We start from the raw sequence: 13,254 nt of genomic DNA on the forward strand, positions 1-13,254 counted from the left end.
CCACACACATCTTATGTCTCTATTTCACATCTGTATTATAAGTATATTTTAGGTATGTGTCGGTCTAATCTCCACAGTTGATCATAAGCCTTTGAGGGACAGAGAAAAATGCCTCTTATTGGCCTTCGTGCTCTGCCTTTATGCTAGCACATGCCTTGAACATAATAGTCACCAGCATGTTTTTGTTGAAAAGGTCAAAGTGGAGAACTGAGAGAGAAGAGTTGGGAGGGGTGGCAACAGCGTTACGTTGGGTAACCCATTAAGCGAGTGAAGAGGGGTAAAGGTTTAGAGAGTAGGAATTGGGGTGGAAAAGGCAGAAGGCCAAGAGATCGGGGCACAGGATATAGCAATAGTTGGAGATGACTAGAAAGTGGGACTAGAATGTGGATTTCCTGTAGGACGGTGTAGGAGATTTAAAAAAATGTATGGAATAGCATCTTGTCTTATACTTGGGGCAAGAGAAGACAGGAACGGGAAGATTAATGATATCCACTGTGTAGCAGATACAGTATGGATACTTTTTTACTTGTTTGTTTGTTTTTAGCAACTGAAGTTAATTGACATACATATAACTTAGATATTTCAATGGCACAAAAAATATCATTTAATCCAGGGAGTGTTTACTGTGAGCCTGCCTATATTATGGGTGATAGCTAGGAGATAAAAATACTGTAGAATATGGAAGGTAAATACATAAATAGATTTAGAGAATGATCAAGACGTACAGGTTCCTGACTTAAGACTTCCTTGTCCACATGGACAGCTGGCATGTGACACCTGGGATCACAGTAGATCCTTATGGAAAAAGAACGCCATCGCCTAACCCAGATATCATTTTTTTTTTTTTTTTTGAGATGGAGGAGATCAGCTGCCATTGAGAAGAATATGGGATTAAATATAGAGTTACCTACACTAGGCAGATTCTTAAGGGAAAAGGTAAATTTTAGTATCTTGTTTTTAGTTGGAAATTGAGATTTATTCTACCATAGGATCAAGTTTGATAGATTATGTAACCGGCTTTGCGGGTGGGCGTGAGAATCTGATAACCACCTATACACGGGTTATATGAGGAGTCCAGTCTGTGGGGTGGCAAACAACTGTCTTACAAATGAGCCTTCAGAATGCCACCTATTTAAAAGTTGGGACTTTCTTTCTGCCACTCATGGCTTAGGTACCCTATCTTTCATGCCTTGATGAAGAACTAGAAAAGGCGGAAAAGAAAAACACATGTCAAGTGCAGAGCATCATTTCTGTGACATAATAACAATGCCAAACAACAGATTAATGGTAGCAGAGAGACGGAAAGCTGGGAGAATGAGTATCTGTGGTTCTTCGGCCTCACCTCTTCTCTGCTTGCGCCTTCTCTACGTTGTACAGTCCCTCTCCGAATAATATTTTCATTGTCATAAGCCACCTTAGTTAAATATTTAATTCTGCCGGAGTCATAACCAGGAACCAAAATGTAATGCATAGATTTTATGAAAGTAATAAAATGCTTCAGAAAGTACAGTCACTCAGCTTGGGGCCCACTGCATCTGATAAATTGGTCACACACCTGGTCATGTGTTTCCTTACAGAATGACGACGGCTGCTTATCTGTATGCAAGCTTGTTATTTGGAGGAAACAAAGATAAGTTTCTGTGGCATGTCTGAACCCCATGTGTAAAAACTATTTTTATAGAGTAACATTTCTCCTCCCCTGCACTCAACTTCAGAGAGAAGTGGATTTCCTGTAACAGCTGCTTGTAAATAGTAAGCGCTCAATAAAAGCCTCTCTCCCATTCATCTCCCAGCTGTTGCCTACGCATTACACAAGAGAACCCTTTTCGTGCCTGCCAAATAAACGGCTCTGTGCCTTCGTGAAATATAACTTGTAAGTTTGTTTTTCTTAGGACAAAAGGTTTATTCATTTTAGAAATACGGAAGACTCCTTTCTAAACCTACGATCTTAAATTGTTCTTTTTATTCCCTTGTGTATTTTCTGAAATTTCCATGCAGATTTAGTTTCCAAACAACAGTAATAAATGTTTCAAAAGGGAAAAAGCAGATAAGTAAAAAAGACGTTATCCATTAGAGGCAATTGTTGTTATCATCGTCCTTTCTAGGTCTTTTCCTGTGCATATAATTGATATTTATTTTAAAATGAGATTATATTGTATATGATAAGCTGACTGCTAAAGCAACTTCAGTGGGAGTAAACGGTACAAGTCTGTTTCCAGGTCGCTGTCTGGGCAGGGTCAGTGGGTGATGGTGGAGGGGGCCTGCGGGTTGGGGGACGGGCCCTGTTACACTCTGCTCCTTTCATGGAGTTTTTCCCTTCTTGGTCTTCAGCATCTTCTCCACTGAGCAGGAGAATGGGAAGAGAATGGAGGATGGCGAGTGGGAGGGTCTGTGGGTCCGGAAATGCACACATCATTTCTGCCCCCATCCCGTTGTCCAGAACATAGTCACGTAACTGTACCGAATTGCAAGGAATGCCGGGAAATGTAGTCTAGTTGTGGGTCCAGGTGGACTGGGAAAACAGCTTATTCAACAACTTGCTCACCTCTCAGTTGTATAAACCATTTTTGAAACATTTGTTTTCAATGAAATAGTCTCTTTCGAACCTGTTTCCGCACCCCACATCTGGTCACCTCTCCGTCTCTATCCACTGTGAAGCCCCACTGTCCCTTGTCAGGTCGCTTTCTAGTTGGTCTCTCTGCTCTGTTCTTGTTCTCCTGCGGTCCATTCTTCCGCAACAACCCAAGGGGCCTTCCAAAAATCGCGGTCAAACTTTGTCACTTTCCTGCTTAAAACTTTCTGAAGGTGGTTGGAGCCACGCTCTCTCTGTACCGGTGGAGGCTGGTCCCTTGTGTCTCTGGCCTCACCGTACTATGCGGGCCTCTCCCAGTGACACCACACTTGCTCCCCCCAGGCCTTGGTACTTGCCGTCATTCCCGCATGACCTCTCCGTCCCCCAGCACCGCCTTCTGTCTCCTTCAGGTTTCCGCTCACGTGTCTCTCTCGAGAACTTCCCCAGCCCCCGGTCATAAATATCCTCCCTTTCTCCCTCTGCTTAGTTGCTTACATTTAACTGTCATCTTGTCTTCAAAGCACTTAACCACCATCAGAAATTACTGCTTGCTTGTTTGCATTATATAGTTATGTTCTGTCTGCCTGTGTGTCTTCTAGACTGTGGGCTCCTTGAGGCAGGAACTCCATCTTACTCACATCTTACCCCCAGATGATGTGTCTGGCACAGGGTGCTGGGTACTTAGTAAATAATTATGGAATGAACGAAGGTCTTTACAGATTCTCACATGTTTTTAATGGCAGTATTTTAGCCCAGGGCATGGAATTGCTATAAAGATTTAGCTGTCTACTTTTGAGAGACTTTTAGATTTCTTTCAATTAAAAAAATGCTTTGGTGACTGTCTTTTTAGCTGTTTTTTTGGGGGGTTTGTTTGTTCACCTATCTGTGCTTATTTTCATAGGATTAATGCCTAATGAGAACTTGTTTAGCGAAAGGGTGTGTGTACAAAATGTTAAGTATTCAGTCAAGTACTTAAAATTACTGCGATTATATATTTCCATTTGCCCCCCAGATTCTCCCGATCCATTTGCCCATGTGGTTAAGAGACCTTGTGTAGTGCCTTCCTGCTAATACCTGCGTGTGGGCTGGCAAGGTGGGGCGTTTACCTGTGTCGCTGTATTCCTAGATCTCCGAACAGGTGCTCATGCTTCCTAATTGAATCAACCAGTTTCCATAAACAATTTCAGGTATTCCTTTACTTAAATTTATTTTACTCATTTATTCATATAAATATTCTCTGATTTTAAAGTGGATGCCCCATGTAAGAACATTCACCCAACATTGATGCAAACTTAAGGGAACCAGATACTAGCTGTGCTTATCCTGTTCCTTAGAATCCAGACAAGGCTTGATGGAGCCCTGGTCCAGTTTGTGGGAAGTCCAGGACTCTGCCTAGGATTTCTGAGAAGTCCAAGGGCTATGAGACAAAAGATGGTTTCTTACCAGAATTCTTGTTTTCTGCTCTGTGACTTGTGACTATATCTTGGTTTCCATCCTAGACACAGTCCCTTCTTAAATATTTAGATTTCCTTTTCCTCACCTAGGTTTTGACTAATCATATTGGGTAGATGAATTTTATATTAGTTCTCTCTCCCTCCTCAGGGCTTGTGTCCCTGAAGGCTCCATGCTCAGCCATTTTTTCTTCTCATTCTTTTTGGATAACTTCCCAGTGACCTCTAATTGTAACTAATAACTATCAACGATACATGGATAACTTCCAAGTCTAACCGAGACTGGATGTCTCTCCCATTTATCAATTTTGTCATTTATTTTTTTTTTTCCCAGCTGGTTGTTTCATTAGCTCCTTGAATTCAACTTAATCCTCTATTTTAATTTATGTTAACAGATAGTGACCCAAACTGAAAACCTGAGAGTTATCCTAAACTCCTGCCTATCACCTCCCCTAAGCCATCTCATCTACCCCGAATGTCTCAGCCTTAAATACTTCTCTAACCCGTGCTCTTTGATATGATGCCACCCCAGGGTCCTGTGCTGTTGGTCTCCTGGTCACTCTTAGTCGACCACGAACATATTTATGTCATATTTTAAGGCCTACCTCAATGCTCAGTGTACAGGAGCTGCTTAGAAAATATTGAAATGAATGAATAGCAGATGAACGAATGAATGAATGAATGATTTTTGAGATGGTTTGAGGTGATTTCCATTTAGCATTATCTTTTTAGCTCTTTTTCCTGTAACTGATGAGTTACATTTGTAGGTCAGCATCGACATTTTGAAATTGTAATGTCGAAGAAATTTTTTACAACATGAAGTTCCTTTCTGTCTCAGGCCACACACACAAATATATAAACTTCAAAGGAAGAATTATTTATTAAATATATGGTACTTCATTGTCTTTGGGCATTTACGTAGGTGGTTTCGTATGTGTGATTGTGTTCTTGGTACAACTGGAAAAGTATTTCCTTTCAATGGTAGAAATAATTGACCTGTATGACCTAGGTTGAATTAAACTTGTGCTTAATTCACCTGAATGTTCTAAATTTCTAGGGCCTTAAGAATCTTGAGCCAGAATGTAGCTTCTTGAACTTCTGTATGAGGAAGACTTGCTTCCTTGAATTGGTTTGTTCTGTATCTCAGTACTTGCCTGAAGTGATCCACTGAAGGTCCATTTTTTAAACTTCTATTTTTTTCCCCGTATCTCCAACAGGAAGAGTCACGTATTCTGAGAGTGAAGGTTGTTTCTGGAATTGATCTCGCCAAAAAGGACATCTTTGGAGCCAGGTATGTTTGCTTTGTTGTTTTGTACGCTTTCAGATTTTTTTTGTAGGCTTGCTAACTCAAGCTCTTTTCAAAATCAGGCATGCATTAGGATCACCTAGAAGGCCTTTCAAAACAGAGATTGCTGGGCCCCACCTGCAGTTTCTGATCCAGTAGGTGATGCTGATGTGGCTGGTCCAGGGACCACATTCTGTGCAGGGGCCTTGGCCTCGTATCACATTAGCCACCAGGAGGCTAGTCCTTCACGTGGGTTGATTTCATGAGGAAATTAGATTCTCATGTTTTTGTTTTTCACAGTGGAAAAATCCAGTTTGGGAATAAATCTGTGCTCATTTTAATATATTTATTAAAAAAAAATCTCTAGCTTAGGGAAGCATAAAACTGTCCTTTTGTTCCTAGGAGAACAGGATATTTTTTGGCATGTATAATCCGAATTAAGAGATTTGATAATTTGGATGCATTCGGTGATTTCTGTGGCTTTTACAGAAGTCTAAGGAGGGAAGCAGCCTGATGTTTCTGGGGGTTTTAGGTTTTTTAAATGAGTGTTGTACCCGATATTCATATAGTATGTTTAAACCCTTTCGCTCCCGTTGGTTCCCCGCATTGTGGTGCGTCATGTGGTGGACTGGTAGCCGGGTGAGGTTAGGGCCACTTAGAAGAGGATTTGAACCAGATTTCGAAGAACAAAGACCCTTCGCGCTGTAGACATAGAGGAGGCGTTAGATGTTCTGGTCCAGCTTTCCCGTTTTCTGGTTGACAAAGCGGAAGTCCAGGTCACATACTCCAGTAGTGCCACGACAGCGACGAGTCCAGGCCTCCCATCCTCTGCCCAGTGCCCTTCCGCACTGGGGACTGTGGGGTTTAACCACGAGGGCCGTGTGGGCTGCTGTGGGAGAGTCGCCTGTTGCTGGAGTCATCTCATTACGACCCTGGTTTGTCCTGCGAGTCCCCCGCTCTGTTGCCCGTGCCGGCTCCCCGATGTCAGGGCCTCAGCCTGACACGGGAGACCCTCGGTCACGAGGCCTCTTTCTGTCCAGCTCATTTCACCTTCCTGCACACCCAGAAGGAGATTCTTCCGCTGTTGGTAGGCAGACCTCTTTATTTCCATGCAGTTTCCACATTGTCCATCAGAGAAATCGGTAAGTTACTGGAAATGGCACCTAGAGAAATCACCAAGAGAATAAAGTCGGCGCACGCCGAATACCAGTGAAATCTTTTTAAAAATCCCCAAACTGATGCGCACCCCAAGTGACGAGTTGAGGGTTGGCTGAGCTATTTCACAGGAAAGCCCAGCCACCGAGGCGCAGGCGTCGGCCCGGGCTGCTGGTGACGTGTGGCCGAGGAGGCGGATCCCGCCTGCAGGCTTTTTCGTGCTTGACCGGGAAGTTGCGCCAGGTGGTGTACCGTGTTTGGAGCCTGCGCTCACGCTCCGGTATTCCTCTCGTCTCTCACCAAATTAGAAATTTACTGGGGACAGAGAGTCTTACTTTACAGCATCTTTGTCCCACTGCCGGCCATTCAGGGCAGGAATGCGACCGGGCAGGTGGGTTTTTCATCTCAGACGCGCGCATGCCTACTGGTGAGCGGTGCCTTTGCGTCAAAGATGCCTGTTGCTTGCACGTCACCCCTTTTCAATGAATTCCATAGTTTTGAAGGAAGAATTTGGATTTGGAAGTTTTCTATGATTTTTAAACTTTGATTGTTTCTGTTGTTTTATCCCAAGCCCTTTACAAAACACGAAATGGATTCAGGTTGCATTTTGATTCAGAAAACCCGAGGTTAAAACCGATAGTAGAGTTGGGATCTAAATCTTCGAGGAGACAAACCAATCAGAGCCTTGACTTTTTGCTATTTATTCGAAAAGCGGTAGGGTCATTTCTCAAGAACAGGGTAGAAAGGAATTACAGATGATGCTTCAGGATGTTAATCAGGAAGATCAATAATGTTGTGTTTCATGGGCCACGTGTCAGAAAACGAGTAAGAAGCTTTGAATCCTAGAGCCGCCCTCCGTCTTCTTGTTTTGGTAAGAACAGCGCACGTGCCCCTTCCTGCCTGCTTCCTCCTTCCCTCTGCTCCTCTGTCACACGCCAGCTCTCTCTGAAGTGCCGTAGTTTTCTAAGGACCTGTTTGCCCATGAGCGAGCTAAAACAGGGCTGGGTGACAGTGCAGTTCGTGCCACGCTATGGCATCCCGCTCTACAGAGGCACCGTTTAATCACCGCGTCTTCTTGCCCAGTGACCTGCATTCTCGTCCATGTTATCCTGGGCCAATTCCTTACCACCACCTCCGTCCCAGTATGCTAGCATTCAACAAGGAGAACAGTGTCCTCGTAACTGGCATGCTGGGGTCAGGTGACTCTGGCCTCCTGTCAGCTCTCAGGTGTCTTTGAGGGAGCAGTCGCGGGCGTCGGAGGTTTGGTAGTGCGTGTCCTGAGCTCTGCTGGAGCGACAGCCTTTTCTCTATACCCTTCAGAACCCCAGGCCAGCAAGCACCCCTTCACCCCCAGCTGTCACTGAACAGTCCCTCCACTTCTGTCCTTCATTCTCCTGTCGCAGAAAAGGGGCTGGACAGGGACTGGACCTCCCACCTTAACAAAGGTTATGGTGCGAAAGGAAGTTTTCTTGAGAGAGAGCGTTAACGACTTAAAAGTGGTAGAAAACGTATAGTATAGACTTGGATGTGTTGAAAGACAGGATTTATGGTCTCCGGGGCTTCCTCTCCTTTGTCGCAAAGGGGGGGTTGCCTGGGTCACGTGGCCTGAGGTGGAGGAGGGTAACAGTGAGGGGGATGAGAGGCAGGCGTCTAGGTCGGGGGTTGGGGGACGGGAGCACCCCACGCCGTGTCTGCCGGGTGGCCTCCTTGCCCCTTGGAGGCTTCCCAAGGCTGCAGCTCAGGGGGCTGGAGTTTGTGGGGCCCTTGTCTCTGGGCCTGCCTCTGAGTAAGGGGGATGGCGGTGATTCACCCTTGAGGGGCCTGTACCCCACATGCCCGTCTCCTTTTCCGCTCTCTCCGTCCTCGTCCAGCTCTGAGAAAGCAGGATCACTCTGCAGCTTCCTTCCAGCAAGGTCTGGCTTTATTAAAAGAGCCTTTGTTGAGAGAAGACTCGATAACCGAGCCGTTGCTCTTCTTGACCATTCGAGCAGTTGGTCTGTGTGGAAGTGGCAGCCACAGAGAAGGATGTTGTCATGTGGACCCCGCTCTCCGGTCGAAGGAGGCCCGTCGTATAATCGGTCACCTAAACGGGGACACGTTTGTCTGCAACAAATGCTAAATCAAAGGGGGTGTCAGGACTTCGGGCGTAAGTGGAAACTGGTCAGCCTGCGTCAGAGACACCCGATCTTCATAATCCATGCCATGAAAAAAACGCTCTGCGAGTTTTCAAAAGTCTTTTTTTTGTTTTAGCTGATTAAAAAAGCAGGCTGTGTGTAAATTACCAGTACAGCACCAAAAAGGAAGTTAGACTGTGTCGAAACGCTGTGTGCGTGGTGTGCCCGTTGGCACTTTGCGTCGTGTGTCTTTGTGAGATAAGTCGTGGAGCCGGGGATCAGCGGGATGCCTTCACCGGGGACGTTCCTCCTGCACCCCGTTCGTGTCTCCACCGCAGTGTGTGTGGATGGGCCGTCACACTCGCCTCCTGAAGGGGTGCACTGCCGTCTCCACCCCTCCCCAGGCTCTGCCCTGCTGGGCCGTGTTGTGGCCACGGCACAGACCTGATGCACAGGGCTCCTCCACTTGCAGACCGCGTCAGTCTGCATTCGCCGGGGGAGGAAAGCCCCAGCCTGCTGCTGTGATGGAGGCTCGACGTCCCTGTGGAATGCGGTAGGTCCTGCTCTCCCCCGCCCACCGCTGGCCGCTGCCCGCTGGTCCACTGCCGCAGGTGGCTCCTCGCCCTGCACGCAGCATGCCCTCCTTCGCCTCTGTCTCTGCTCCTGCAGTCCCCTCTGCGTTCTGGAGAAGGCCCCCCGGCCCCATCCTCACCCAAATTGGGGCAACTCCTGCCTCTCCTTCTTTAACACTCAGCTAGCTCAGGCGCCAGCTCCTCTAGCTCCCAGGGCCACCCCCAGCCCCCCGGCAGGTCACTGCCGCACTTCGGTATTCCCCAGCACCTGGAAGGACCGCGTGCAGCTCTATCGTTAGAATGATTTCTTTCTCCCAAACTAGGTATTTAGCTCCTGATGGCTAGGATTATATTTTATTTATTTATTTTGTTCTCTGGGCCTAGCGCACAACAGCCTCTCAAGAACTATTCACTGAGAGTGTAGAAGGATTGGGTCCTGATCTGCCTCATCTCTCCTTGCTCCTTCCTCCTTCCCCTCCTCCTCCACTGAAAACTCACCGTTCTCTAAACACGCCCTGAAAAGTGCTGGTCCTTGCCCTCATTGCTGGAATCGGCTCGCATCCTTTCTGGCCTTCTCACCCACCCCTCCAGGCCCAGTTCCGGTGGCAACACCTCTGCTAAGCTCCCCAAACCCCATCAGCCCCAGCCCAAGAGGACAAAACAGCTCTTGTCCCCGGCCTCCGAGGCTAGCCCTGTCTTATTCCTGTCTGCAAGCCCACGGATCTTGGCACATGGCAGTTGCCCAGGAAATTGACTTGAATTCGATAAGCAGAATCTAATTATGGAATGTGTGGCACAAGGTTGCCCTCTGGAGGAAGGGTCTCTCTTTTCTGATTTTCACATACATGCCATTAGCTCATCGGGCATCTCTCTCACCCCTGCCCTGCCATCCGGCGGAGGTGGCTTTTGCAGTTCTCACAAAGGCTCTGCGTAGACCAGCAGAGGAGCCTGGCCTAGGTCTCGGATCAAAGGTGAGCGTGGAAGAGAGAGGGTTATGGGCAGCAAGCGCAGAGGCTGGCGTCAGAAGGGTGTCGGGGAGCCCGTAGCACGGCAGGTGTGTCGTGCTTTCTTTTTATCTATTACAGTCAACAGACAATATTATGTTAGTTTCAGGTGTACGACATGGGGATCATACACTTATATAACTTATGAACACTCCAAAAAGTCTGGTACCCTTCTGATGTCGTACATAGTTATTACAGTGTTCTTGACTAGATTCCCTGTACTGCACTTTATGACCCTGCGACTTTTTTCTAACTGCTAATCTGTACTTCTTAATCCCGTCCCCCTTTTCTCCCAGCACCCCAACCCCCTCCCACCTGGCAACCATGCATTTGTTCTCTGTATCTATGAGTTTGTTTCCATTTTGTAAATTTTGTTTTTTAGACTCCACGTGTAAGTGAGATCATGTCTTTCTCTGACATTTCACGTAGCATAATATCCTCTAGGCCCATCCGTGTTGTCACAAATGGCAAGATCTTTCTTTTTAGTGGCTGAGTAATATTCCATCCCATATATGTACCTCCTCCTTTCTATTCCTGTGTCTGTCAGCGGATGCTTACGTTGCTTCTGTATCTCGGCTGTTGCAGATAATACTGCAGTGAGCATAGGAGCGCACACACCTTTTCGAATGGGTTCAGGCTCCTTTGGAAAAACACACAGAAGAGGAATCACAGGGTCATAGGGTAGTTCTATTTTCAAGTTTTTGAGAGGCCCGCACCGGTTTCCGCGGACTCACGCTTTCTTAAAACGTGGCGTAAGGAGAGAGGGGAGGGGATCGCAGCTTATGTGCCAGGCGCGGTTTGAGCTACTCACGCAGGAGCTCATTCCATTCTCCCAGGAGTCTTGTACCGCAGGTACTGTCGTTCTCTCCACTTTGCAGACCAGGAAACTGAGGCGAACAAGATGAGACAGGACGTAAAGTCAGTGCCTCTAGTAAGAGCTATGAATTGAGCCAGGCGCTTAGAGTCAGTTATTTACAGACTGTTTTGAGTGCACACAGGATAGCTCTCCCAGCGCAGGGAACATGACAGGGCCCTCGGCGTCTGCCCAGGCTTTGTGAAGAGGGAGTATTTATCTCTGTTTTATGGGGCGGGGCGGGGGGACATTGAGGTTCAGAGGGATAGTCATCAGCCCAAGAAGAAACAACTCTGTAGTGAGTGCTGGGACCAGACGAGTCCAGATTTATCCGACCGGCCTCTTTGCAGTGGTAGATTAATACTCTTCTTGAATGACGAAAGTTCAGCCTTTGGATGGGGCACTGGATGAGATGACCGTGAGGGTCCTTCTAAAACTGGAGATTTGATGACTAGGTATATTTCAAAAGCAGATTTCAAGAATCGGCCATTATATTCGATGGCACCTAACTGAGTTCTTAGAATTGTGAGTATCATCAAGGATTAGATTTGGAATAGATGGACTTTGCAAAGTGAGATCTTTTTTTTTTTTTTAACTTAGAAAATCTTTTCACGTTTTAGACTGTATTCTTTTCCAGTTTCGCTTGTATCTCAGGACATTTAACCTTTTGCAATAGGCTTAAGCAGTCACTGAGCGGGGTCATTTTAATACAAGTTTTAGCTCTACCCTCCCTGCCTTCGGCCTCCTTGATTATGACCCGAGTCTTCGCTTGAGGTTCCTTGGAATGCATTTGAAGCTGCAAACCTGCCCCTGAACGCTGAGCGACACCGGCCGATACAGACCAACTCTAGAATGCCGTGCTTTCGTGCAGAAGGTTTCGGGGTGCTCATTTCACAGTTGCTCCATTATTTTCCATAGGTCAGGCTGTTCGCATCAGATGATACCTGCTTGGGTTGTTCTCCTTTTTTCTTTTGGCGGCCGGCGATTTGAAATTTAAAACACACAGGGACTCGAGGGCCTTGGAGGGATGTGGCAGAAAACCCTTTTGTAGTAGACTAGCGAGTGACCGAGTCTGATGGCGACCCCGCCGTGTGAGGACGGCCCTGTGGCACCAGCTCACCTCGGTCCCCATCATCTAGATTCAACACCTCGCTGCACGCGCTTCATCTGTTTATTTTGTTTTTGCCGAAGTATTCAAAAATGAATTACAGAGAGACACCGCGGCCTTTAGCCCCTAAATACTTCAGCCTGCATCTCCAAAAAACAAGAACAGAGTCCTCTATAACCACAATACAATTTTCACAAAATGAACACTAATTGCCTAATGGACTCTATTACCTACTGCATTATCTGAATTCCCCCTACTATCCCGAAAATGCCTTTTACAATTGGGCAGTTTAAATCCGAATTCAATTGAGAGTCTCGTATTGCATGTAGTTGTTAGGTCTCGTAAGACCCCGTTAATCTGAAACACTTTTCTTTCCCCTTTCTAAATGACATTGAATTGTCAGTAGGTTGTCTTGCTTTTCACATTTTTGGTTGTTTCCTGTGGTATCATTTAATGCACTCTCGTTTCTCCTGGGTTTCCCGTGTGTTAGAAGTTGGATCTAAAGCCTCAATCAAATTCAGTTTGAACATTCAGGACAGGAATGCAGATGCTGTTTGCTCAGGAGGAACAAAATGTTGCCTTGTCCCATAATCAATGGCGCTCGAAATGACCCCTGGGTTAATGTGGAGCCAGTCTGTTCCCTACTCTGTCAAACTACATTTTCCCACAGGTAACCAGCAAGAAATGGGGGAAGTGATACATTGTCTATATACACTATACACAAGTAAATGCAAGGTGTTAATTCACTTTTTCTCCCAAAGCAGCGGTCCCCAGCCTTTTTGGCACCAGGGACCAGTGCTCCTATGAAAATCTAATGCCCAGTGATCTGAGGCGGTGATGCTGGTGCTGGGGAGCGGCTGCAAATACAGATGAAGCTTTGCTCACTTGCCCGCCACTCACCTCCTGCTGTGCGGCCTGGTTCCTAACAGGCCACGGACCAGTCCGTGGCCTTGGGGTTGTGGACCCCTGTCCCAAAGGATTAGAAATTATGGTTTTATTTTTTTTTGAAAACATTGCACAAAATAAGTCTTCTTTTACTGATGGAGAAACCTGAAGGCAGTAAGTACCTTGAGAGTCCCCTCACTAAACTGTAAGGACTTCTAGGCCATCACGAGGCCAGAGTTTGCAAACTGTTGGTCC

The 13,254-nt window shown here is 46.5% G+C and overlaps 1 protein-coding gene across 4 annotated transcripts in view; it reads left to right on the forward strand.

Annotated features, from left to right (window-relative positions):
* Positions 1–13,254, forward strand: part of NEDD4L (NEDD4 like E3 ubiquitin protein ligase) — a 297,333-nt gene that overhangs the window by 82,042 nt on the left and 202,037 nt on the right. For all 4 annotated transcript variants that reach the window (XM_016129127.2, XM_016129128.2, XM_016129129.2 and 1 more), the window contains one exon: positions 5,241–5,314. In XM_016129127.2, coding sequence (XP_015984613.2) covers positions 5,241–5,314 — 74 coding nt within the window. Of the gene's footprint in view, positions 1–5,240; positions 5,315–13,254 lie in introns of those variants that run through there.

This window comes from Rousettus aegyptiacus, unplaced genomic scaffold (genome assembly GCF_014176215.1).
Source record: "Rousettus aegyptiacus isolate mRouAeg1 unplaced genomic scaffold, mRouAeg1.p scaffold_m13_p_12, whole genome shotgun sequence".
NCBI classification, from domain to species: domain Eukaryota; kingdom Metazoa; phylum Chordata; class Mammalia; order Chiroptera; family Pteropodidae; genus Rousettus; species Rousettus aegyptiacus.